The following is a 27,931-nucleotide window of genomic DNA, read 5'->3' as shown; positions in this document are numbered from 1 at the left end:
AAATCGTTGGTTACCCGTTTCAACAAAAATTTTTTCAGTCGCCTCATCACTTCTACCCTCCCTTTTAATAAAACAAGGATACCATGTGAAATGTGGAACTCTTTTATAGGTTATAGCAAGATTTTTTTTATCTGCACTAATAATTATAAAATACCTAGTTGTTCCTTTTAATTTTTAAAAATATAAATAGTATATTACGTGTTTAATATTTAACAGTTTAAGTGACTTAGTCATGCTATTTTTTTTAAAGATTTTATTTATTTATTTGAGAGAGAAAGCACACACACACACACCCTGTCCATGGTATTTTTATACCAAGTTGCAATTATGGTATTTTTTAATTGATTGATTGTAGATCAAACAATACAGTAATGGATATTTTGTATATATTTCTTCCTGTATATGCACCAGAATTTCTTAGAGGTATCTGCCTGTGAGTAAAATTGCTAGGTCTTAGAAAAGTGCAAATTTTCCTTCACTATTTTGGCCCTCGCCAAAATAGTTGTTTCAAAATGTTTATTCTCAGTAGAGTGTGATGTGTTGTCTGCCATCATTAGCAACATTGATATTATCAGCTTTAAAATTTTTGCCTCTCTGGTGGATATGCAGTTGTGATTTTAATTTGCTGATTACAAGGAAATCATCCTTTCGGATATTTTGGCCTTTAGCTTTCTTTTACTGTTGGGCTGTTTGTCCTTTTATTGGCTTTATGAGTCTGGTTTTTAATGTTTCATCAGGTATGTGTGTTGTAGATAACTTCTCCCAGTGTGTGGCTTGTCTTGTGTGTATATACATCTTTGAATTAAAGTTCAAATTTAGTGTATTAGAAATTTAATTTAGTGTATTAGATTTTTCATTTTTTCTTTTATGGTTTGTGCTGTTTTCTGACTTAAGGGATTCTTAAAGTCATAAAGATTCTCCTGTATTTTTTTCTAAAAGCTTACATTTTGTATTTCAGGATAAGTTGTTAGTTAATACATATGGAAGATATTTTCTCGGATGATATAACTTAGGGATTCATTTTAACTTTTATCCTTTTCATTATTTTCATATGGATACTGGCATTGTTTATTGATGGTTTCAATGCATTAATGTGTAGTATCAACTCTGTCAAACAAAGTGAGGGTTTGCTTTTGAGCTGTCTATTCTGTTCTTTTGATATATTGATTCCACTGTATAATAGCACACTGTTTTATTGATTCTAGCTTTTTAATACAATCTCTCTTTTATTGTACTCTCTTGATTTTCCCAGGAAGGCCATCCAGTTGATATGTGATTGCAATAAGTAAGTCAAGATACTTACCTGAGATGTTGATCTCAGAGAATTTGTATTCCCTTGAGACACTGAAGCTTTTCCCCATCTAGTGTTGGCCTGGAAACTGTTAAGGATTTCACCTAGCAGGGCCTTATAAAATCATTAGTCATATTATCATCCACTCTGTCCACCCTTCCTTTGTCCGTCTGCTTTAATATCTTCTCAGTATGTTTTTCATCTCCTGAGATACACAGGGAAGTTTCCCATAGATCTCTTCTTGCAGATGTTGGGAAAATAGTTTGAGGGGCAGTGGAAAAGCATCTATTTTATTCTCTCCTATTACTGTGTTTAAAATGCCTTTTTATCAGTGTATTCCCATATGTCTCTCCTGAATTAAATGTTTAGTAACCTAGATCTATAGAAATAAATATTTTAGATCTAGTAGTGGACTTACTAACTTTATCTTTTTTCTCATTTTACAGATAATTATTTTTTCAAGATCACATAACTAGTTAGTGGCACAGTCAGGTCTCTTCAACATTTTCTTCTTATAAATAATTTTGGGTCTTAATTAGAATCATAATAGTGATATTATAGTAGCTTATTGTCTCTTACTCTCTTTAGATGTTACTATTAGATCATTTTGAGTAACTTGGCACAGGCCTGCTAATATAAATGTTAATAGTGCTAAATCTTGGCCATAAGTTTGGGCTATATATGTGCAATGTGTATTAAATATCTGTGTAGTGTATACTTTTAATGTCTGTAGAACAAGTTCTTATTAGTCTTTTTAAAGTTTTTCTTGATTATTTTGTACATTTAATCTTACATGTGAACATTAGTCACTATATATAATTTATATGATTAGTATTAGCATTTAATATTATAATTGTATAATATATATGTATGATGTATGATATAAATAATCATCTCTTACCCTGCCACAGAAAAAGGCAAAAAGCAGTTTGGAACTTTTTATCAAACTTATGTTAAAGTTTTAGATTAATTTGGAATGAATTTCTTGCCATGATTCAGTTTTATTCAGGAACTCTAGGATCTTTTACTTTCTAGAAAAACTTTCCATAAATATTTTAAATTCATAAGGAATGATACTGAGAAAAAAAACTTTTTTAGTAGCAAAGAGAATATCAGAACTGCTATGAATGATAATCATATATATATATTTTTAAAGGATAATCATATATTTAAACTGCCATTATGGGTTGAGTTTTTAGTAGGACTTTCTTTTTTTTTCTTTTTTTTTTTTTTAATTTTTTTTTATTATTATTTATTTATGATAGTCATACAGAGAGAGAGAGAGAGAGAGGCAGAGACATAGGCAGAGGGAGAAGCAGGCTCCATGCACCAGGAGCCTGACGTGGGATTCGATCCCGGGTCTCCAGGATCGCGCCCTGGGCCAAAGGCAGGCGCCAAACCGCTGCGCCACCCAGGGATCCCCTAGTAGGACTTTCTTCATTCATTCAGTAAGCATTTATTGTGATGGAGGTAGAAGCAATGACACCTGTATTATTGGTCTGGTCAAATTTTAAGTTTGGATTTATGAGATACAACATTTTTTTTTTTTTTTTTTGAGGAGGGTCATTATAATGCTCCAGATATTGTGTTAGGTGCTACAGATAGAATGATGCTTAACTTAGCTGTGGTATTGCTCCTTACAAAGTTCCCAACATCTGGCTGGAAAAATAGACATTCACTATACAAGGAATTATTCATGTTCTAAGTGCTGTGAAGGAAAAATATAGTTGATAAGGCATAAGAAAATGGAGGGGACCTAACTTACTTGAGAAAGGCCATGAGAGTTGTCAGGGTGTTCTTCTTGGTGATGAGGTTTAAATAAAGGCCAGACAGAAATAATAGAAGTTTCTAGGTGAAGAGGTAGATCTATAATTTCCTAGTTAGTAGGAAATGTCAGTATATGTAAAGGAGATTGGTGAATTTGAGGAGCCAAAAGAGAACTGTCACTTGCACTTGATGTGAAGAGGTACTTGAGATGAGTCTTGAGCCTAGAGTCTGGGAAATGACATAAACTATATTGCTTTTTTAATCTTTATTTTTTGAAAGATTTTATTTATTTATTCATGAGAGACACAGAGGCAGAGGCAGAGGGAGAAGCAGGCTTCCTGAGGGAAACCTGTTGTAGAACTTGATCCCAGGACCTCGAGATCATCCCCAGAGCAGAAGGCAGATGCTCAACCACTGAGCCACCCAGGCATCCCTATATTGTTTTTTTTTTTTAATTGTTTTTTTAATAGTCACTCACCTGCCTTTTAGAAAATGGATTAGAGGGGGTCAAGGGTAGATACAGGGAGAGCTTTTGTAAGACTACTTACAATTAATTAGGTGAGAAACAATGGCAGCATTGCAGCTGGGGGAGTGACAGCAGACAAAGAGAGAAGTAGACAGGTTACAGATATGTAGGAGATGCAGTTCTTGGGGTTTGATGATGTAGTGAATATGTGGAGTGATGGAAGAGGTATCAGAGCATAGTTCTAATGTAGGCAGGTTTTGAATACTTTATGTGAAGGGGGCATTTCTAATATATGCTCTGGAAGAGAATACAATACTGAGCACTTTTTTATGATGATGATCACATGTTTTTTTCATGCTGTAGATATTGCACCACCATATTGCCTTAGTAGAGAAACTAGCTTTGACTACTTCTGGATGCCCACTTGTGATTCAGTGCAAAAACTTCAGGATTGTGCATTTCATTGTTCCCAGAGAAAGAGATTGCCATGATATTTACAATTCTTTGCTACAACTCTCAAAACAAGGTACTGTTTTTAGAGACAAACTTACTTAATTTTGAGATGGGTTATCTAAGATACTTAATATGCCATTGTTACTTTATACTTGAAGTAACCCTTAAATTCTTATGCACTCTATTTCCAAAAATTTGGTTTGGAAATAATTAGATGCTTCTGATCTGAATTGTAAGAATGGTTAGAGTAAAGAGAAAGTTAATAAACATTTAGAGTACAGATTTTAGAAACTATAGATTTATATTAATTTTTAAAAAATATTTATTTATTTATTCAGAGAGAGAGAGAGAGAGAGAAGCAGGCTCCATGCAGGAAGCCCGATGTGGGACTCGATCCCGGGTCTCCAGGATCACACCCCAGGCTGCAGGTGGCACTAAACCGCTGCACCACCGGGGCTGCCCTATATTAATGTTTTTAAAGTTTATTGGTAGCCAACAGCACAGCTTTTTATTTTTATTTTTTATTTTTATTTTTTTCACACGGGTATCCACAAACCAGGGGGAATGACTTGGAAATTGATTGCTAAAAGAAAAGTTAAGGAAGGTCAGGTTCCTCTGGTAGCAGTGAGACCAATGAATTTAATTGATCAGAGTGGAGCATAAGGGAGATGACCAGAGGGAAAGTAGAGGTTGAATCCTACTTGACTAGAGGTAGAAGTGAAAGTCATGTAGTTCTGAAAAAGGAACCCATCACTATTTATGCCTTTGAGATCTGGAGGCTTCCTTCCACCAGCATGACTTGAAGTATGTAGATCTCTCCAGGAGACAAAGCACACTGGTGACTGAATGTTACTTTTTTTTGTTGAACACCTGGACTGCAATGGTCTAGGAGCAGGTTTATGTACACCCTTCTCTCCTAATACATAAAGCCTATAGCATTTACCATGTTGTCTCTGGAACTCTGTGCAACTATTGCCATTTTTGGTCAACACTGTCCTAAAAGAATGTATATGAAATTTCATGTTCTATATGCCACCTCTAGTTTTTTATCACAGCATTAGTATTTCCATTTTATATCTCATTTGGGAAGTGTGGTGGGTGAGAAGTGTCTGTGTCTGTCTTTGTCATTAAAACTTACTTTTTAAGAAAAGGAATTATTACACTAGAGTATTTAATATAGAAGTATTGTTTATTAGCTTTTGCTGATTATATAGGTGAATCTCAGATTGATATGCATGCCTTTAGATATAATCATTTGAAATAACTGAGAAAATAAGTTCAAATATGTTCAGGTATTAGTTATCTCTTTGAAAATTTTAAAGAAATAATGGAGGGAGAAAACTGAAAAGTTACTATTATTTGTAGAGCTTTAAGTCCTAGAAGTTGCATTGTAACATTTGTGTATTTTGTAAACTATAGCAAAATATGAAGATCTCTATGCATTCTCTTATAATCCCAAACAAAATGATTCGGAACGACTACATGGTTGGCAGCTCATTGACCTTGCTGAGGAATATAAGAGGATGGGAGTGCCAAATTCAAACTGGCAGCTGTCTGATGCCAACCGAGAATACAAGGTAACTTAGCAGTCTTTTTTAAGTTTTTATTTAAATTCCAGTTAGCTACCATACAATATAATATTAGTTTCAGGTGTACAATATAGTGATTCAGCACTTCTACACAGCACCCAGTCCTCATCACAGCAAGTGCGTGCCCTCTTTAATCCCCATCACCTATTTTCCCCATCCTCCCACCCACCTCCCTTCTGGTCACCATCAGTTTTATTCTTTACAGTTAAGAGTCTGTATCTTGGTTTGTCTCCCTATTTTTTCCCCCTTATTTGTGTTGTTTCTTCAGTTCCACATATGAATGAAATCATATGGTATTTGTCTTTGTATGACTGACATATTTTGACTTAGCAACCTTTTGGAGAAATTCAGATATTAGTACTGAGATAGAGTGTCATAGTAGCATGTTGTCTCAATATTGCTATGTACTGTTGTTGCATTTAAGAAATTGTAAAGTTTTTTAATTTTTTTTTAATTTTTTATTTATTTATGATAGTCACAGAGAGATAGAGAGAGAGGCAGAGACACAGGCGGAGGGAGAAGCAGGCTCCATGCACCAGGAGCCTGATGTGGGATTCGATCCCGGGTCTCCAGGATCACGCCCTGGGCCAAAGGCAGGCGCCAAACCGCTGCGCCACCCAGGGATCCCAAGAAATTGTAAAGTTTTTTAAAGGTGATTTTTAACCTCATGATTTTTGAACTGTGGATAGAATGGTTATGTTTTATTTGATTTTTACAGATTTGTGAAACTTATCCCAGAGAACTTTATGTTCCCCGAATAGCAAGCAAACCAATAATTGTTGGTAGTTCCAAGTTCCGGAGCAAGGGAAGATTCCCGGTTCTTTCCTATTATCATCAAAATAAAGAGGTAAGAAAAGAAGGTTTCCTTTTTTCTTTTACAAATGTGGTATAACCTCTCTTCAGGTTTAAGTATCCAATTAAACACTCATTTTTATATAGGGAGGTCATTATTATAATATTGCTGATAGAGAGTGTTGGCTTTTCTCAAGTATGTTTTTGAAATTTTAAAATTACCCTGAAATGTAGAGATTCTCATACTTGTCCTGTTTGTTTCCTCCCTTACCCTCCTTCAGTCTTGTCTTGCTTCTGGTAGGGACTTGAAATACTGAGATTAGTGAACAGATATAGCTGCTTCTTTCCTGTGGTTCTCTTTTGATCCTGCTTGTATTTGGGAAAAACAGATAGACAAACCAACTACTGAGAAAAAGAAGAAAGCCAGCTATATTTCAGCTCTCGCTTTTTCTAGAAAGCTCTCTCAATCAGAAGGATTTTGCAATATGAAGAGGTAGAGGAGGAAGTACCTTTATACTGAGGTACTATAATAGGTATTACTCATGACAGCAAAATTTTCCCTTGTAGCTTGTAACAATAGGCCACAAGTCAGTATGTTATAGATGCTTTACATGCATGTAATCTCATGTTAATTTTACAAGGTAGGCTTCGCCAGTTACCTATAACTTTCAACTTGTGAAGAGAGGGTAAATCACTCTCCCTAAATCTAACAGCTAGTAGGTTGTGGAGTTCTATGCCAGTTCTAACTCCCAGTGTTTTGTGACCTGATTTTTTTTCTCCTCAGGAAGCTTTTAGAATCTTTTTTCCCCAGTGTTCTGAAATTTCACAATGAAGTGCCTTGGTACGTTTTTTAAGATTCTGGGAACTTACTTTTGAGAAGTTACTTCTCTATTTCTGTGGTGACTTCCTCTCTTCTGTTACTTTGTTTTGCACTTTTGTGTGTGTTGGTTGGCAAATGGGCTTCTGTAAACCTCCATTTTTCTTAATTTTCTCTATTTTCCATCTCTTTCTAGTTTTTAGAAGATTACTTCAACTTTGTTTCCAGCCCATCTCTTTATTTTTTCTATATTGTTTTTAAAATCTAAGAACTCTCCCTACTTTCTGAACTTTTTAGACACTTTTATATTCATGGTCGTGATGACTGGTTTCTCTGAAGATGTTAAGGACTTTTTAAAAAGAATTCTTTTGCTTCCCACATTAGTTGTCTATTGCTCAGAGTTTTTTCTTTTTGTTTTGTTTTTCATGTCTTTCAAATACCTGATTCTTGGCTGGCCTCTCATACTTAACGAGTGAGGTACCACAAACTATTTAGAAGTTTGTGTGCATGAGTGATCTCTATCTTTGGATTCTTTCTGTTAATTTTCATCCCAATGTGGTGTGTTAGTTCTGTCCAGGATTCAAGCGGGGGAAGGCAGATGGGAGGATCTCACATTTTGTTTTGTAGGCTTTATTTAATCCTCTTGTTCTGGGGGGTATAGGGCTTCCCTCCTACCCACAGCTATGCATATTGTCCCCAGTCTTCAGGTTAATCCTTTTCATAGAGTAAACTTTGTCTTCAGGGTGAGGGAAGATCTGGGAGCCTTTACTAGTCCCTATATGGATATTCAACCAGTTCTATTTTCAGTTATACTTCAGCTCAGGCTTTCAGAGGTACCAAATCCTGAGTCTTTCTGGGATTTCGCTGTCAAGATGTTGACTCATAACAACTTGGCACCTTTCTTTGTCCTGGTAAATTGGTCATTACTAACTTGTCTATTTGCTTTCATTTCCTAAAATTTTACTAAAATCTCTACTCTGGGGAAACGGCACAGGGTTTGAAAGATGGCGGATGATTTGGGCGAGCAACAAACTACCAACACCGTAGAAGAGCCCCTGGATCTCATCAGACTCAGCCTGGACGAGCGAATTTATGTGAAAATGAGAAATGACTGAGAGCTTCGAGGCAGATTACAGGCATATGATCAGCATTTAAATATGATATTGGGAGATGTGGAAGAAACTGTGACTACTATAGAAATTGATGAAGAAACATATGAAGAGATATATAAATCAACAAAACGGAATATTCTGATGCTTTTTGTCCGGGGAGATGGTGTTGTACTAGTTGCTCCTCCATTAAGAGTTGGCTGAAACAAAGAGTTTATCATGTATGGAATATAGGAGATTTTGTATGATTGCCTCTTTAAATGTAGAAGACATCCAAAAGAGAAACCTGCGTTCATTTTGATATTAAGAAATGACCAAGGATTCTTCCACTCCTGAAATGAGTTGATTTGCAGATAAATCAAAAATTCTTAAGCTAAAGGGCATTTTAATTTTTTTCCAACTCTTTCAATAAATGTGATCACCAGGATGCAAAAAAAATTTTTTTTAATTTTTAAAAAATCTCTATTTTTCTCTCCTTTTCCATCCTTTTTGATCTTCCAATTTTATACATTTTAGATATCTTTATTAGAATTTTACTTGGTTTTTGGGAAACCAGAGGTGGAAAGTGAAACTTTCAACAGAAATTCCTAGTCTGTTCTTCGTAAAAAAGTCATAGGAAGGGAGTTAGGACTGGTTATGGCCTCGGTTTGACACACCCATATTTTTATACATTGTTTATTGGAATGTTGGGCTGAAAATAGATATTCAGTGCCCAATTTAAGAAATCAGAAAGTACATCTGAAAAGAATTTTATAAAGCAATCTTCATTTTCTTCTATCTTCTTAAATTTTCATGGTTTTATGTGTGAATTTATGTATACTTTTTTCCCTTTATGATACTATGGTTTGAATGATTGGGTAGGCTTAAGTTGGAGCTGGTATGAATGAGATTGTAAAAAAAGTATTTGGGTCTAAATCTTTTAATCTTTTTTTAAGACTTTGAACAATAGTAAATATCTAATCCAACAATCACTACTTCTTACAGATATTTTTGCACACTTAGATTTATATTTTAACTCAAATTTGAAGTTCATTTTTTTCATTGTAGTCTCATTTTAATAAAGATAGCTGATTTCTAAATAGAGATCTGAAAGCTCAAATAATACATTATAAGAACTCAAATTTTGCTCTTTTTAAAAATCCTGTTCTATCTTTATTGATTAATCCCTTACTTGAATTTCAGTTGAAAGTATCTCATCATCTAGAACATAGCATGCAAGTATCTTAGTAGGTTACATGATAGAGAATTTATCAAGTGTTGCTTCTTAGAACTTAAGATTTTTTTCATCAGGGCAGCCCTGGTGGCGCAGTGGTTTAGCGCCGCCTGCAGCCCGGGGTGTGATCCTGGAGACTCTGGATCGAGTCCCGCATCGGGCTTCCTGCATGGAGCCTGCTTCTCCCTCTGCCTGTGTCTCTGCCTCTCTCTCGCTCTCTCTGACTGAATAAATAAATAAATCTTAAAAAAAAAAAAAAAAAAGATTTTTTTCATCAAACTACATAAGGAGGCATTTCAGTTTTTCAGAAGAGAATATTGGGAAAACTTATGTGACATCAGGATGTTCAAATAGTGTTTAATTCAAATAGGATTTCAGGGTTAATATCTTCTAATTGTCCTGCCAACTTTTAAACAGATTACATGTTGGATTTTAACTTTTGTTTTTCTTTTAAGCATGTTTTTAGACATGTTTTAGACATCTTTGGATAATCTGTTTTCTGTCCTTTTAAAATTAGGCTGCCATTTGTCGATGTAGTCAACCACTATCAGGATTCAGTGCCAGATGCCTGGAGGACGAACATTTGCTTCAAGCCATTAGTAAAGCCAATCCGGTCAATCGCTATATGTATGTCATGGATACCAGGCCCAAAGTATGTGTCTTGAATGTAGTACAATCTGTTAGTTTAATTATCTTTGTTACTTTAATTAATGAGAGTTGATCAATTTGCCCGTATTTAACCTATCTCAATCCCAGTTTTAAATTAACTGAGGCTAATGATACTGAGGAGAGCAGTCTTTTAAAGGATACCAACTTAGGAGACCAATTTCCCAGATGGTGATTTCTTATGTCTTCTGATTTATATGTAAATCTAGAAAAACAGAATTTTATATTGGGAACTCTTAATGATGTATAAGTCTTACATTATTGTCAAGAAATATTAAATAGTGTGAAAAATTAGAAAATCTTAGTAATTTTTTTGGTAGAATTTTTAACTGTCAAAACACTTTGTATAAAATAATGGGCCTCAATTTGAAATATTCAAGAAAATAAGGAAAATAGTGAGGTAGGAAGCATTGAACTAGAGAATTATAAATAGTGAACAAGAAATAGTTGTTCTGTTAGGCATCTGTAACATTAGGTTCAGTTTTTATCATTGAGACCAGTGTCAGAATCCCTTTTTCTTTTAATAAACATGGTTAAACAACTCATTCATATAGGATCCTGAAACTAAAGTAATTAAAATCCTCAATGGTAATAGCTAACATTACTTTTGATTTTTATTATAGCATCGAATGCAGAGCTGGTGGGCTACACAAAAGGACATTGGCAGAATTATAGTGAGGATTTCTTCAAAAATCTGGAATGATGAGAAAATAAGAGAAAGCGATGAGAAAAAGCGAGTGAGCGATATAGAGCACAATTTTAGGCAGCTTTGTTGAAAAGAATGATAACTGTTTTAGAAGTTATTCTCATCATTATGCATTCTCGTAAAATATAATGGAGGAAACAGAAGAGGAGATTAATCTGAGTAAATTAAGCATTAAAAACTAGAAATTGATAATTTGATAATCTTTTATCTTGTTAACAAGAAAAGACTTTCTTAGAAGTCAGAAATGTTGATGATATCTCTTGTAAGACAAATTTTATTTTTCTTCCTTGTTCGATCTGGGTGAATTCAGTGGTCAGAACTACTTTTAGGTGATATTAGATATAAAAGATGATTGTAATCTGAGACTTTCTGAATATGAGGCCCAAAGGCAATCTGTTTCCCAGGACCTAGTATCTCTTATTTGTATAATTGATTTCTACACAGCAAATAGGCATTTCTTTGATTGTTTGTACTAGTTTAAACTTCAACCTAATTAGTAAATTGTAGAAGTATTTGAATATCTAACTCATCTTAGCCATCATAGGTGCTGAATTAACCAGTGAGTCAGTAGGTAGAATTGAACTGTTCTTATTACCAACCTGGAACCCCATCTACTGAATAAAAAGCTATTTTTTCTTCCAATTTAGCTGTTGTTACATCCAAGTTCATAAGAATATTCTGTAAACTGTAGTAACATGCAACATGAAATCCTATTTGAAAGAATTAAACATACCAAATCTTAAACGAACCTGTGATCTAGTAACCAAAGACCATGGGCCTACTGGCAGTCTGTTTTTCCCTTAGGGGCCAGTTTATATTGGCCCAATTCTTGGAGCTGTATCAAGCTATTGGATGATATGCCACGGTGTATACTATGTGGGCCTCCAGTAATCTCTAATATGGAGGACCTTGAATAATCTCACATGTATTTCAGATGATTTCTCAGAGTCCCCATGGCTCTCTGAATGATCAGGTGTTCCACAGACTTGCTCTGAAGTGAATCTAATAGGTTCATTATGTAACAGAAAAGCTTCCCTGCTTGGTTCACTTCTGAATTATTTAGGATTCAGATAAGAGATACTTCTTTCCTTTTTAACTTTTAACTTTTGAAATATTACAAACATTTGGAAAACTGTCTAAAACCATAAGTGAATCAGTTTCATAAATTATTTGTGGGAAACTTCTTGTCTGACCTTTCATTTTATAGCAGTCATGTTGTTATTTATATAAAGTGTCCTTCATTACTCTTAATAACATGTGACACTTTTACTTATTAAAAAATAGTAACATACTCAGTTTTGAAGCGTTCTTTAAATTCTACTAAAATGTGGTTTATTTAGTATTTCCATGATGTTTTTGGTAAACTTTTTACTTTTTATGAATGTAAAGAAGAGATAAAAGCAATTTGTCCATAAATTTCTAAAATTTTAAATTTTAGCTGAATGCAATGGCCAACAGAGCAGCTGGAAAAGGTTATGAAAATGAAGACAACTATTCTAACATTCGATTTCAGTTTGTTGGAATTGAAAATATTCATGTCATGCGGTCCAGCCTTCAGAAATTATTGGAAGGTATGATTATTGTTTGCCTTTGAGGCAACTTTGTCTAATAGAAATATGTTAGTCACATTATAAAATTTAAAATTAGGTAATTTAAAAATTTTACAGGGGGCAGCCCAGGTGGCTCAGCGGTTTAGTGCCTGCCTTCAGCCCAGGACCTTGTCCTGGAGACCCGGGATCAAGTCCTACATCAGGCTCCCTGCATGGAGCCTGCTTTTCCCTCTGCCTGTGTCTCTGCCTGTGTCTCTGCCCCCCTCTCTCTCGCTCATGAATAAATAAAATTTTAAAATCTTAAAAAAAAAAAAATTTTTTTCCAGGGACGCCTGGGTGGCTCAGAAGTTGAGTTCTGCCTTTGGCTCAGTGTGATCCCAGAGTCCCCACATTGGGCTCCCTGCGAGAAGCCTCATTCTCCTTCTGCCTATGTCTCTGCCTCTCTATCTGTGTCTCTCATGAATAAGTCAATAAAATCTTCAAAAAAAATAAAAAGTAAAAATAAATAAACATTTTCCAGGATGCCTGGGTGGCTCAGTGGTTGAGCATCTGCCTTTGGCTTGGGGTGTGATCCCAGAGTCCTAGGATTGAATCCCCCATTGGGCTCCCCACAGGGAGCCTGCTTCTCCCTCTGCCGGTGTCTCTGCCTCTCTCTCTGTGTCTCTCATGAATAAATAAATAAAATCTTAAAAAAAAACTTTTTCCTATATTCACATTCATAAAAAGTAAAAAAAAAAATTGAAATTAGCATTAATAATATATTTAACCTAATGCATTAAAAACATGTTAACATGTAATCAGATAAAAAATTAGTAATGATACATTTTAGGTCTTTTTTAAGTCTTGGAAATTGACTAGTATGTATTTTATACTATTACACATGTTTCAGTTTAGATTATTCACATGTCACTTTGGCTAGTGGCTGATGTATTAGTACAGTTCTAATAGTTTTGCCAAAAAAAATTATTATTATATAGATATTCTTGCTTAGTCTGTACAATGAAGCTTAATTGATAATAATGCTCCATTTAAGTATCAAGGTATCTTTCCAGTTGTAGTGTGGAATTTTAAAAATTAAAATATCAGACTTTTTTTTAAGATTTTTATATTTTTTTTCATGAGATACACACAGAGAGAGAGAGAGAGAGAGGCAGGGACATAGGCAGAAAGAGAAGCAGACTATGCAAGCAGCCCGATATGGGACTCGATCTTGGGACTCCAGGGTCACGCCCTGGGCCAAAGGCAGACTCTCAACTACTGAGCCACCCAGGCATCCCAAAATATCAGACTTTGAAATTAAGTACTTTGTACTCTAGATTTTTCTTTTTTTAAAGAAGAGATCGGAGCTTTTTTTAAGCACAAGGAATGACCAAAAAAAAAAAATGTACCCAGAAAATCCAGTATTGAGGTTCTAATGAAGCATCTTTTCATTTATAGAGTCTCGCATTTTATTTTGTGCTCTTCCCCCTAATTCACTCACTCAGGGAAGCTCCCTGAGTGAATAGGAGTGAATAGGAGAAGTGGAGGCTCTGGCTGCATTCTAATCGAAATGTTTTTTTCCCCTTTTCAGTCAATGGTACCAAAGGGCTTTCTGTCAGTGATTTCTACTCTGGTTTGGAGAGCTCGGGATGGCTTCGCCACATCAAAGCTGTTATGGATGCTGCAATCTTCTTAGCCAAAGTAACTCTTCTTCACTCATTTTTGATTGGGGATTTTTAATGGTTGGGTTTATTCTGTTGGGTGCTGGTACCCTTTCCAGTCAGATAACTTTTATGTTTTACCTCTTTAATAAGGCTTATTTTAATTTGAGCTTTAAAAAATCATGTAGCACTTTAGGGACTTAGGTGAGATCCCTAGACACTTGGAAATAGCAGTTTTGGTTTTGCTTTGTATTTTGTCTTGTTTTTTGAAAAATATACTGTGGCAGCATTATCATTGCAGTCCTTGCTCTTCCTTTGTAATGCAATATTTGCTAGTATAGTTTTTGAGTAAGTAGAACTTAATTGATCTACCTAAAATGTATTCTGCTGTAATTGAAGTATGTGATCTTTCTTTTCAGGCGATAATGGTGGAAAATGCAAGTGTGTTGGTACATTGTTCTGATGGTTGGGATAGGACTTCCCAGGTTTGTTCCCTTGGCTCTCTTTTATTGGATTCCTACTACAGAACAATCAAAGGATTCATGGTAAGGAGTGATTTGGCTAGACCAGTGATTCTTAAATAGGAGTGATTTTTGTCCTTCCAGGAGACATTTGGCAATGTTAGGAGACAGTTTGGGTTGGTACAAAGAAAAGGACACAACTGGCACTTAGCTGGTAGTGGCCCAGCATGCTGCCAATACTCTATATTGCATAGGTTAGCCTTCAACAAAGATATATCTGACCCAAAATGTATATAGTGCTGAGGCTGAAAAACTTTGAGTCAGACTGATTTCCATTACCACCTCTTTAGTTTTAAACGTTTTTTTTCCCCTAAAATGTTATAGTAGAAATATTCAGTGTTTTCTCCTTCATTTTTATCCAATGCATGTGAGTGATATAAAACAAGGCACAAATAAGAATACTTAAAAATTTTACTCTAGAGTAAACTTTCTGTTTAAAACTCCTTCATTTGTTAATTGTAATTACATATTAGGAAGCATGTTTTATATCTGAAGATTAAATTTTTAGTTGAATAGATTTTCTGCTTTGTGAAGTTAAAGCCCTGGCTACTGTTTTTTTATTTGTCTTTTAATATACAATCAGATTAACTTATGTTTTCAAATTTTACATCTTAATTCATCGCAAGTAAAAGTTTCCATTAATTTAATTAAATGCAGTGCCATCTTAAAGCAGGGGAATATTTAATATCACTAGATGCCTTTCAGCACTATTATTTGGCGGCACTAGCATATTGAGTCTTGGACAGACGGAATGAAAGTGCTGCTAAATAAAATTACATACAGCTTACCTTAAGAGTGTAAGATAAGGAATACTTTCTCTGCCATGTTTGGCTTTAATTGCTTGCTAGACATTCAGATGAAATCATGTAATAAGTGCCTAGGGACAATGTGAGAGCTTCTCAGGCAAAAGAAACAATGAAATCCAAAGCATAGCTCTGTAGGCTGACTGCAGGTGATGTGTGATGGCTGGAATTCAGGGTGTTAGAGCAGGTGCAGAAGGATATGTTAGGATGAAGACTGGAATTTGGCCTTTACCCTCTTTGGGTAGTGAGAGCCATTAAAGAGCTTCAAATAAAAGAAATGGTAACTTGCTTAGATCTGCTTTGTAAAATGATGGCTTGCTATCTTCAAAGTGGAGGGGCATGGACATGGAGGCAGGAAGACCAGTGTAGAAACTGGTAGAATAGCTCTGGAGAGAAAAGAGGTCCCAGGAGTAAGGCAGTACCACACAAATGCAAGAGGAGGTAATAGGTTCAGCCTCCAGGTATGCTGAGAAAGTAGAATCAGTAAGAATTGTTCTTGGATTGGATGTGGAGAAGAGAGAAGCTCTCTTCCAGGATGATTTCCTGTCTCTGGACTCAGTTGCTAGGATGGATTGTGCTGTTCTCTTGGTCACTACTGAGAGAAGTAGAAGTCTAAGTTGAGTGAGAAAGATACTGAGTTAGGTTTTAGGTGTGGGTGTGTAGAGGAGCAGCAGAGGGCCTTTGGTAAAACCTGGGGCTCCAGCCTGAGAACCACTTGCCTGAGGTCACACAGGTGGAAGTGGTGAAGCTAGGATTTGAGCTTAGGCAACATGGCCCTAGAAACTGCATCTTACCCTGTCACAATATGTGGCTTTCTGGAGAGATTTACAACAAAGAGAAGCTAAAGGTGGTTGTTTTTTTTAAATCCCTGGCAGTGGATACTACCTCCCTTCTTTCTTTTGGGGTAAATTTCTCTGTCTCATCATTTTATCTGGTAGGAATTTAACCTCCCTGTACCAGAGTGTGCTCAGCTGAAAATAAGGATCATGTTGCCACTCAGTGCTTCTTCGATGAGGCTTCTTCTCTCCCCACAGTTGTAGAGTTTGTTCTGTCAGTCTTTAGGCCAGTTTCTGCAGGTGTTAGGATGATTTGATAATTATCTGTGTTCAACTGACAAAAACAGCCTAGAGTCCTCCTATTCTGCTGCCATCTTAGCTCCCCCCTAAAGGTGGCAGTTTTGACACTGAAAAGAATGTGCTTGGTGATTATGTAATGAAATTACAAGATACGTTAAATACTAAGAAGATACAATGTATAAATTAGACTGAAAAAAATTAGAAGCCTATTATTATTCAGTAGAATTATATTCAGTAGCCTATTACTCAGAGAAAACAGATTAAGATAGTCCATTCAAGAGATTAGCTATCACCAACTGAATTTGAATATACACTTTTTATTGGTCTCTTTATCATTCCTTTTTTGGTAAGTATTATATAAGTAATGTACAAATAAACCAAAGGTTTAAAGCATACACTCCAGTTTACTACCCCCAGTTAACACTGTTAACATTTTTTTTTATTTTTTTATGTTAACATTTTGATTTACATTTTCCTAGCCATTTTTCTATGCAGATATCATCATTAGATATGCAAAAATGTAAATGTGCTAGTCCTTTATAACATGTAGTTTTCACTTAAAAGGTAATAAACACAACCAAAATGATTTAAGTCCCAGGACTACCGTATTTTTCTTTTATGTGTCATTTTTACTCTTTATTAAACCAACCTCTAATCCAGGTTCTTACTGTCTTTTACCTATAATTAAACAACAGTTTGTTTTGTTTTGTTTACAACCTTAAGTGAAAAGGATAAATGTTGTTAATAGAATTGAATCCATTTTAGACAAAAGAAATGGAAAGTAGTTGTAAATTGAATTTTACTTTTTGTCATTAAGGTTTTAATAGAAAAGGATTGGATCTCTTTTGGACATAAGTTTTCAGAAAGGTGAGTCATAGTTTTACATTTATGTATTTTGTAAAACTAATAAGACCATTTTAGAGTGCAAAGATATTTCTGTTCTTCATGAATTCGCATGTCCAGTGGCAGAGGAGAGTGCCAATAGGTTTATTTTTTTTTTTTTTTTGGTATGAAAATTGATTTAATTTTTTTCTGTCATCTCTTTCAATTTTCATACCTTTGTTAATTTTTTCTTTTTTACCTTTGTTAATTTTCATGGCAACTTGTTACCTTTCTTTTTTGTCTGGATTGTGGTACTTAAAAGATAATAGACCCTTTAATGTTGTGGTTGATAATAGACCCTCCTAAATTTAAATTGTTTTAGTAAAAACATTATGCTTTTTTTTTTTAGATAGAATGTTTTAGGTTCCTGTGTGTATGTTTAAATTTGATAATACCTGAACAAATTGACTTCTTCCAGAGGCATTTTTAAAAGCTTGTACTTTCTGTGGGGCTAGGTGTGGCCATTTGGATGGTGACCCAAAGGAAGTCTCACCGGTGTTTACTCAGTTCTTGGAGTGTGTGTGGCATTTGACCGAACAGTTCCCACAAGCCTTTGAATTCAACGAAGCATTTCTTCTTCAGATGCATGAACATATTCATTCCTGCCAATTTGGAAACTTCCTTGGAAATTGTCAGAAGGAAAGAGAAGAGCTCAAGTAAGATAGTTTGCATACAGTGGGCTCTTTTTTTCCTACTTAGTTGAGTTCTAACATAAATCATGGTTGAACATAAAATATCTTGACAGTATGTAATAGAACTGAATTTTATTGTAAAGATTTTATTGTATTTCTGAAGCTAAGTGCCCTCTTTCCCTCACATCCTCAGGTTGATAGTAAAAACACATTTTAAAAATTTGTTTTGAAATGTAGCACATACATACAGAAAAGTAATAGAGCATAAGTATAAAGCTCAATAAATTTGAAACTCATTCATTTATGTAATCAGTACCTAGAACAAGAAACCTTTACCAACAAACACCCTGGAAACCACCCTCCTACTCCTTGCTGGTCTGAATATATGTGTAAAACAGAAAAATCTTAACAGTATTTCATTTCCTAGAAAGTATTAATCACTAAGCTTTAACGTTTGGTAAAGGATTTAAAAACTGTAGGCTTTAAGGTAAGATGAGGCCAGTTCTCCTCACACTTCTAGGCAGGTTGAGGAACATAGATCTATGTTGGCTGCAGTGTGTCCCTGAGTTGGGTCTTAAACCTCTTCTTTCCTAACCAGTCTTTGGGAGTAGGGGTTTCTCGCTAAATTTTGCTGCAAAGGAGATGCAGGATAAGACAGCAAAAAGTTCTTATATACTTTTTTTTTTTTTTTGGTTGGGTTTCTAACTTTTAGATTTCTTACAAGTTAATAAAGAACAGTTGTAGATTCTTTTTTCTTTTTCTTTTTTTTTTTTTTCAGTTGTAGATTCTTAAATGTCCAAGTGACATATTAGAGAAGCTAAATCTGGTAGTGGTTTGAAGACAGCCACATACTCTCACTCTCAACAGAATTGAAGGCATATGGGGCACCTGGGTGGCTCAGTGGTTGAGCCTCTGCCTTTGGCTCAGAGCATAATCCCGGGGTCCTGGAATTGAGTCCTGCATCTGGCTCCCCATGGGGAGCCTGCTTCTTCCTCTGCCTGTGTCTGTGCTTCTCTCTCTCTCTCTCTCTCTCTCTCTCTGTCTCTCATGAATGTATTTAAAAAAAAAAAAAAAGAATTGAAGGCAGAACTGAGAGCACTTGGAAAACTCTAAAGATGTGTAAAGGGAATTACAAGTGAAATAAGAGTATGACAAAGATGAACAAATCAAAGAGTGTTAAGACTTTAGCTCTGTGCTATAGTAATTCACAGTAGCTTATTATAATTTGGAGCAAGTGACTCTTAAAGTAGAGAGCTATTTTAGGAAAAAAAAAAAACTATTCTTCTCAGTGCCAAACATCCTCTTACAAAGGAAGATGTTAATAAAAACATTTATTTCCTAATAGTCTTTCTCTAAGAATTTACTTATCGGTCATCTTAGGAGTCATAGAGAAATGAGCAGACTCCATTTTTCCCCTGGTCCCCTATCTATTTTATGTTTATTTGGCCTAATCCATTCTACCCTTTATCCACTTACTTCATGTAACTTTTAGAGTTGCAATATAATTGGCATCTTTTTACTGTTGAATAACATCCTGATTTTTCCTACTTCCTTTTTTTGCTATTCACTTGCACTTAAATTTGTCCCTGCTCTATAATACATGCTGCTACACCCAGATACAGTGATTCAAGTGTCTTACTCAAAGTGTCTGCTGATTTGAAATAGGTATAACAGAGACCATGTCTATGAAGTTATGTGAGCTGAAAGGAATCTCTTGACGTGTATGGTTGTGAGAGAAAATGGTAGACCTATGTTATGTCCAAAGAGACCTGGTTTTATTTATTTCATGATTATATGTGATAAAGGAGAAAAGGGAGAATACAGAATTCAGAGACAAGGTGAGGTCAGATTGCAAATAGAAGGAAAAATTAAAACTGAAATCTACTTGGGAAACAATTGCCTGTTTATAAAAATGAGTATTAGCATCTGTGGGAAACATCTTGGTTTTTCTCATTATGTTAAGGTTAAAGGAGAAGACTTACTCCCTGTGGCCATTTCTCCTGGATGACCAAAAGAAGTACTTAAATCCCCTCTATAGTTCCAAATCTCCAAAATCTGCCGTGTTGGAGCCAAATACAGTCTCCTTTAATTTTAAGTAAGTTGGCATCATTGAGGTATCTATACTTTATTTTTCTCAAACACAATTTATTGAGTTGTTGTTTTTGTCTTTGTCATAAAGGTTTTGGAGAAACATGTACCACCAATTTGATCGAACATTGCATCCTAGACAGTCCATGTTTAATATAATTATGAATATGAATGAGCAAAATGAACAGTTAGAGAACGATATTAAAGACTTAGAATCTGTAAGTATTCTGAAGTATCTAATATATTTGGAATATTAAATTAATGTGTTTCCTTACTTATATTCTTAGTGTAAATTAGTATATATGGAAACCTCAGAAGTATACATGATTGCTTCAAAGTAATCAGATCTCTGTTTTCAATAGGTTAGTTTGAATTGTTTTCCCTGAATTTTCAAATTGAAGTAGTTGAAGTACAGTTGACCCTTGAACAACATAGGTTTGAACTGCACAGGTCCACTTACAAGTGGATTTTTTTTCAATATTTACAATACTGTAAATGTATTTTCTCTTATGGTTTTCTTAGTAACTTTTTTTTTTCTCTAGCTTTATTGTGAGAATATGGTATTAATATACCTTAAAGAATATGTGTCAGTTGTGTCAGTGTGTATGCTATTGGTAAGAATTCCAGTCAACAGTTATATTATTAATATTAATATAACTTAGAGAATATGTGTCAATTGTGTCAATGTCAATGTGTATGCTATTGGTAAGAATTCCAGTCAACAGTTATATTATTAATATTAATATAACTTAGAGAATATATGTCAATTGTATCAATGTGTATGCTATTGGTAAGAATTCCAGTCAACAGTAGCTATTAGTAGTTACGTTTTGGGGGAGTCAAAAGTTATATGTGGATTTTTTATTTCATGGAGAGTTGCTTCCCCCAGCCCCTGTGTTGTTCAGGGGTCAGCTGTATATAGAAAAGTAGAGATAAGAACATAATAAATATCAGGGTATTTACCACCTAGCTTTGTGAGATTTTAACAGGTATTTACCACCTAGCTTTGTGAGATTTTAACATTTATCATATTTGCTTCAGATTTTTCATGTTTTTGTTTTAAGAAATGAAACATGATAGATATACTTGAAGAAGTATACTCCTGCTCAGCCCTCCCCACCTACTTTGGGCTGAATTTGGTGTTAATTGGTCCTGTACATATTTTTGTACTTCTATATATGTTTTTATCCACGATTTATAATATGTTTTGTGTGATTTAAAATATTTTTATTATATATTGAAAAAATACAAAAGAATATATTTTTTATAAGGTATAAAAGAGCAACAGACCACATGAATGCATATGTGCCCTTCATCCAGCTTTTAAGGAACTGCATGCTTTAAAACCGTATAAAGGTTGTTATACCATGATGCTTTATTTTACTCAACATTGTTTTTAAAATTTATCCATGTTGATACATGTAGCTTTAATTTATATGTTTTATTAATATCTACTATATAATCTCTTACATGCATATTGTTTTCAGTTTTGGATTTCCTTGATAACAAAGGAAGTTGAATGACTTTTCATATATTTAGTTGGCCATTTGATTTTTCCTGTTCTCTGAATGGCCTATTCCAAATTCTATTCATTTCTCTGTTGGCATATTTCCCTTTTCTTTATTGATCTGTAAGAGTTCTTTGTATACCAGACATTAATTCTTTATTAGAGGTGTGTGTGTGTGTGTGTGTGTGTGTGTGTGTGTATCTCACAAGTGGCTCTGCTCAGTCCGTTCTCATCTTCTCCATTTTATTTGTGGTATGTTTTTTATAGATGTTTTGAATTTTAATGCAGTCAAGTTATGTTTTGTGCCTTTTGTATCTCGTGTAAGAAGTCTCTCTCCACTGTTAGACTTTCTTATAATCTTTTCTCTGTCATCATATATAAGCAAAGAGGATCAGTAAGTACATACTTTAAAAATCCTAGACAGTTGTTGTAACTCAGACTGTCATGTCTGTCTTTCAAGCAGATAAGAAGGTAATTAATGACTGCTTGAAGAGAAGGTAGGAAAATGTGTCAAAAGAGAGGCAAGCCCATGAGTGGCTAGAGATCAGTCCAAGGATTTGGAGAGTGTGATACTCTGCCAAAGAATGCTTTTAAAATCTTATGTTTTAAAAAAGTTCTGTTGGGGCGCTTGGGTGGTCCACAGTCAGCTGAGTGGCCAACTCTTGGTTTTGGCACAGGTCATGATCTCACACTTGTGAGATACAGCCCCTTTGTCAGGCTCTGCACTTAGCAGAGAGTCTGCTTGAAATGCTTTCTCTTTCCCTCCCCTGCTCTCTCTTTCTCTCAAAAATGTATATATAAATCTTTCAAAAAATAAAAATTTTTTAAAAATTTTGTTGTATTCTACCTTTTTGTGTTTATCTAACAAGTCATTGTAGGGAAACCATGTAAGAAAGTAATTTAGGCAATAAAACCTTTAGGTAATAAATAAGTGTGTGCTTATTACATTATACAGTTATGATTCTGGGTGAAGTCTCATACATACTTCTTTTATTATAAGATATTTACTTTTTATACTTTCTAGGTAATGTGTGCTCTTTTCAGATATGAAAGCCTAATGATATTTTGCAGTCAAGTTGTAATAACCATTTTCCACTGTAAAAGTTGTACACAATTAGGATTCTCAACCATGTCTTATTCTGCTGCACTAGGTTTATTAATTTTTTTGAGATTTAACTTTGTATTTTTCATAAAGAGATCATTTACAAAAGTATAGTTTCTTTTTCTAACCTATATTGAATATGTGGTATGTATAATTAATTTTTTTCAAATTTGTATTTGTTCTAGAAAATTAAGCAACGTAAAAGTAAGCAAACAGATGGAATTCTTACCAAGGAGTTGTTACATTCAGTTCATCCTGAATCACCTACCCTCAAAACTTCCTTGTGTTTTAAGGAGCAAACTCTGTTACCTGTGAATCATGCTCTTCGAACTATAGAGGGCAGCAACCCAGCAGATAATCGTTACAGTGAATATGCTGAAGAGTTTTCCAAATCAGAACCCGGTGTGGTCAGCCTAGAGTATGGTGTGGCAAGAATGACCTGTTAGATCCATAAAGTCTGTTCTGGACTGACTGTGGTGCAAGAAATGGATTATTGCAAAGATGATCAGTGTGCATGACCAAAAGGAATTTGTCTGATAATGATCTTAGAGTTTAATAGTTGAAGAAATGGTAATAACTACTCCTATGAGAGAAATAAGTCAGTTTAATTGCATTTCCAGCAAGGAATGACTTTCAGTTCTTTAAGAAACAAGTGGTATTGGCAGATTTATTCAAAACACAATTTGTACTATAGACTAGTGAATTGACATTTCAGTATGATTTATATGTTAATTACAGCCAAACATGAACAACTTTCCTTAACTATAACTTAATTGCCAGAAAACAAAACTTGACAAAGCTCTCCCTTACTTAATAATTGACATGGCATGTACTTTTGATTACATAACTATGTACCTATGAATATTTACATGTTTTGCCAATTGGTGATGTTTAATGTAGAAGTGCCATGAAAAAATATTCTAAGAAAGCCTTAAAATCTCAATTCATCCTTTACTCTTAAGTTTTATAGCCAAGAGCAAGTTTTTGGATTTTTTGTTTTTTTCTTCTGGTCAGCCTTGTTTGATTTTTAAAGAAGTACACTGTCATTACTGCAGGGGCTGCATGCTACAATACTCCTGTGTAAACATGTAGAAGTGCACCGTTAAGTTCATGGTTGGCTGGTCCCATGTCCATATTCAAAATTAATGAAACTGAACGTTTTATTCTGATGACAGTTTGTGCAGTGCTACATTTGATGACATTATTTACAGCTTAGAGTATTGATTTCTTGAATATGTGTAAACATGTTTGACTGTCATTTATGTATAGATTACTGCATTCTTTTGATTCTTACTTGGTGGTGGCTTTATCCCTTTGATAACTGTGAGACTTTAAAAAGCGACTGTAACACTGTTCTTAAAGACAATGAAGAGTATATATGTATATGTTTTTTTTTTCAGTGAGTTACTCTTCCTAAGACAGACTTTCAGTTTCCCCCAATTTTGGGGGTTAAACAAAAGGGAAGTACAAATAGTTTAGGTTTCGCTTGGTTGCATGAATTTTAAGGCAGCCATTTCTATGTGGAACATTTTTTCTTCTCTGTTAACATAGGGAAAAAAAGGGAAAATTAAGGATAGCCTAGTGCAAAGCTAATGTTTAGCAAAAACAACTTAAATGCTAGGAAAAGTTTCATTTTCCAATGTTATGTTAACCATTCTGTGTGCTAGGAACATATCTTTAAATGACAAAAAAAAAAAAAATTCACAGTATCATCCAACTGACTTTAAAATTGAAGGTTGAAGTAACATGACTGGCAAGAGGTATGATGTAGGGGTAGTAGGAAACCTGGATAGGATCCCTAATGCTTCTCTTTACTATACTTATATCTATTACATTAGTTTTGAGCATAAACAAGTATCTTTTTCAAGTGAAAAAAAAGCTTTATTGTATAAGAACTTATCCTGTTTATTTTTCCAATGCTTTTGTGTAATGCATTATGTAATAAGAAAAATACTCCTTTTTAAACAGTAACAGAAATGCACTATTAAATATAGTTTGTGATTTAGCCAAGCCTATTTCCATACTTAAGCACTGGGACAGGAAACTTAATCTTTGTGACCACAAAGGGAAACTTTTGTGCCTTGTTATTTGGTTCCAGTTACTGATTGTGGTTTTAGAATCTTCCTTAGCAGATTTCTTATATTCACATGTTTTTGGTTTATTATCTTCAACTTCAGGCATATGTATATATATGTGTGTGTTGTGTGTGTGTTTATGTGCTCACACATGGACTGAGAAATTAGTTAACATCTTAAGTGACCTACAGAGTATATGTTGGCAGAAAGCAGATTGTGTATATGTCATAAAATTTACGTTCAGTGTGTTTGGGGATGTATAGCATGTAAATTATTAGATATATTATTTAAAGGTAATTAAATATTCATATTTTACTTTGGATATTTTTCTTTTGGGTAAAAAAACAAATGGAATCAAGTTGTGGTTGGTTTTTTCTTTGCTCAAGTAGGCAATTGGACCTGCACATTATACTAATCATAACAGTATAGGGTTTGAGCAATTCCTTTTTCCAAAGTTCGATCTTGATAAATAATAACATATATAAAAATAATTTCCAAAATATTTAAAACAGGTATAGTGGGCTAAAAGTTTCAGCAGATAGAGTTGATAATGTCACAGTTTTGGTGGAAGGCAGTGTCTAGTGAGTATATACATTCAGAGTAAAAATGTCTCCCCAAGGGCAAATCTAGAGATCTGGAGATAAACACAAGGAAAATGACTTACAGGAAAAAGTTTATATGGCAGTGTTTTGAAAGGTTAGTTAGGCGAGAAGTAGCTCAGGGAATCTTGACTAAATAGAGATGGAGGGAAATCTTTTTTTTTTTTTTTTTTTTTAAGTTCTTATTATTTGGTAGAGTAGCAGGGCAGCAGGGGGTAGATCAGGACCCCTCCCTTTTTTGTTTAAAGACTATTTTTTTAAGAGTAGTTTTAGGTTCACAACAAAATTGAGAGGAAGGTCCAGAAATTTTTTATATACCCCACCAGAGTGCTACATTTGTTCAATTGATGAACCTGCATTGACATCATCATTACCCCAAGTCCATAGTTTACCTTAGTGTTCATCCTTACTGTTGTATATTCTGTGGGCTTTGGACAAATGTATGATGACCTTTATAGTATCATACAACGTATTTTTCATGGCCCCAAAAAATCCTCTGTTCTTCCTATCCGTCCCTCCTTATCCCCCTACCTCTGGCAACCACTGATCTTTCTATTGTCTCCATAGTTTTACCATTTCTAGAGTGTCACATAGTAGGGATTGTGCAGTGTGTAGCCTTTCACATTGACTTCTTTCACTTAATGAATGCATTTCAAGTTCTAAAACTTGAAGTTTTAGAATTTTAAAAAAGCTTCTGTGTTTTTTCATGTCTTGATAGCTCACTCACTTCTTTAGCCCTGAATAATATTCTGTTGCCTGGATGCACCACAGTTTATAAATTCACCTATTGTAGGATGTCTGGCTTGCTTCCAAGTTCCAGCAATTGTGAATAAAGTTTGCTTTAAACATCCGTGTGCAGGTTTTTGTATGGACAGAAGTTTTCAACTCCTTTGAGTGGATACCAAGGAGTGCAGTTACTGGGTTATATAGTAAGAGCATGTTTAATTTTGTAAGCAACTGCCAAACTGTCTTCCAAAGTGTCTGCACTATTTGCATCCCCACCAGTTGCCCCACATCCTCACCAGTGTTCAGTGTTTCCAGTGTTCTGCATTTTGGCTATTCGAATAGCCTTTTCCACCTTTTTTCTTTTTTTTCCCAGGTCAGCTTTAGAGTACTGAAACATTTTCCATTGGCATTCTAAGTTGGGTGAAATTCTGTTCATTTACAAAAGTGTTTAGAACAGTTGTAGACTTTTATCAGTGATATCGATCTATTTTCATTGGCCAAGTTTTAGCTATTTTGTTGGCTTTTCCATGCAGTAGTCTAATTGGCATTCACATGTTTTGGTTAGTTAAAATGTAGAAGCTCTTTTTAAAAATACAGACTAAGCTTTAGAAATCTGTCTCTAGAAAAAGACTCTAATTTAAAATAATTGACTAAAGAACAGGATATATACTATTCTAAGAAAATAAAACACTAATTTCTGCCATTTTTATAAACAATATTAGTGCTACTGTAGTTATTTCTAAGTAAAATATCTCTGCACAGTGACTTTTCGTAAGACAGTAGAATGTGTAACAAAGCAATTTTCAGATATGTTTGCATTAAATATGTTTTGGAGATTCTGCTGCCTAATGGTAGGAGAATCACACTCTAAACCACGACCCTGATCAGTAAGTATCTCTTATTCCTAAAGGAAATGCAGAATTACTCTTGTGTGAAGAGCAATAGCTTGGGGGGCGTAACACCAAAATGCTACACGAGAGGGGTGAGAAATAAACTTGTGTTTGGGCTCATTGTTACTATAGCATCACCTAGTTTATCCTGAATGATGAAACCATTAGCACACCTAAGACGTTAATAATCCACTGATTTCATCTAAAATCCAGTCTTTCACTGACTCCATATGGCTTTTTTCTTAATTTTCAACTCCTGTCCAATGAAGGTTCATGCATGGCATTTCCTTGTAGCTCTTAAATCTCTTATCTTGAACAGTCCCTTACTTTCCTTTGCATTGATGTCTTGAACAGCAATAGAGTATCTTACCACTTGTAAAAAAAAAAAAAAAAATCTAAGCACAATAAAACAAGGTATGTTTGTACTAATTTGAAATACAACAGACATTTTGTTTTCAAACTTAAGATATACTAATTTTCTTTTTCATTTAGTGGATTTTTAAATAGATAAAGCATAGTTAAAAATTCAAATTTATGTATAAAGGTAAATGCAGCAGCACCTGGGTGGCTTAATGGTTGAGCGTCTACCTTTGGCTCAGGGCATGATCCTGGGGTCCTGGGATTGAGTTCTGCATCAGGCTCCCCGCGGGGAATCTGCTTCTCCCTCTGCCTGTCTCTGCCTCTCTCTTTGTGTCTCTCATGAATAAATAAATCTTTTTTTAAAAAGTATATGCAGAAGTCTTATTTTATTACCATCCCTTCCACCCTGTTTTTTTTCCCTCTACCCTTCTATCCTTCCCACATAGGTAGCCATTTTTATTGGTTTCTATTGCTCTTTCGATGTTTTTTTTTTTGTAAATATGTATATATGTGCATACTTATGTATATACATATATATATTCATTCCCTTTTTTTCTTGAACAAAGGATAGATACATACTATATATACTATTCTATACTTTGCTTTTTTAT

General features: G+C 34.6%; 1 protein-coding gene and 1 pseudogene across 2 annotated transcripts in view; both read left to right on the top strand.

The window, feature by feature from the left end:
* The window catches only part of MTMR6 (myotubularin related protein 6), a 45,763-nt gene extending 19,569 nt beyond the window's left edge, over positions 1–26,194 (top strand). Inside the window, exons 3-15 of one of the 2 annotated variants that reach the window (XM_072719833.1) lie at positions 3,888–4,050; positions 5,397–5,554; positions 6,285–6,413; positions 10,015–10,149; positions 10,787–10,900; positions 12,308–12,440; positions 13,990–14,099; positions 14,479–14,604; positions 17,277–17,326; positions 17,797–17,997; positions 19,937–20,068; positions 20,153–20,279; positions 22,856–26,194. In XM_072719833.1, the coding sequence (XP_072575934.1) occupies positions 3,888–4,050; positions 5,397–5,554; positions 6,285–6,413; positions 10,015–10,149; positions 10,787–10,900; positions 12,308–12,440; positions 13,990–14,099; positions 14,479–14,604; positions 17,277–17,326; positions 17,797–17,997; positions 19,937–20,068; positions 20,153–20,279; positions 22,856–23,116 (1,839 nt within the window). In that variant the 3' untranslated portion in view covers positions 23,117–26,194. The remainder of the gene's footprint in view (positions 1–3,887; positions 4,051–5,396; positions 5,555–6,284; positions 6,414–10,014; positions 10,150–10,786; positions 10,901–12,307; positions 12,441–13,989; positions 14,100–14,478; positions 14,605–17,276; positions 17,327–17,796; positions 17,998–19,936; positions 20,069–20,152; positions 20,280–22,855) is intronic. The other variant, XM_025996675.2, reaches the window with a different exon arrangement.
* Positions 8,039–8,594, top strand: LOC140593868 (U6 snRNA-associated Sm-like protein LSm3 pseudogene; annotated as a pseudogene).
* Positions 26,195–27,931: the final 1,737 nt, after the last annotated feature.

This window comes from Vulpes vulpes, chromosome 9 (assembly GCF_048418805.1).
Source record: "Vulpes vulpes isolate BD-2025 chromosome 9, VulVul3, whole genome shotgun sequence".
In the NCBI taxonomy this organism is placed as follows: domain Eukaryota; kingdom Metazoa; phylum Chordata; class Mammalia; order Carnivora; family Canidae; genus Vulpes; species Vulpes vulpes.
Note: the sequence above shows the minus strand (reverse complement) of the source record. Positions and strands in the feature narration are given on the sequence as shown.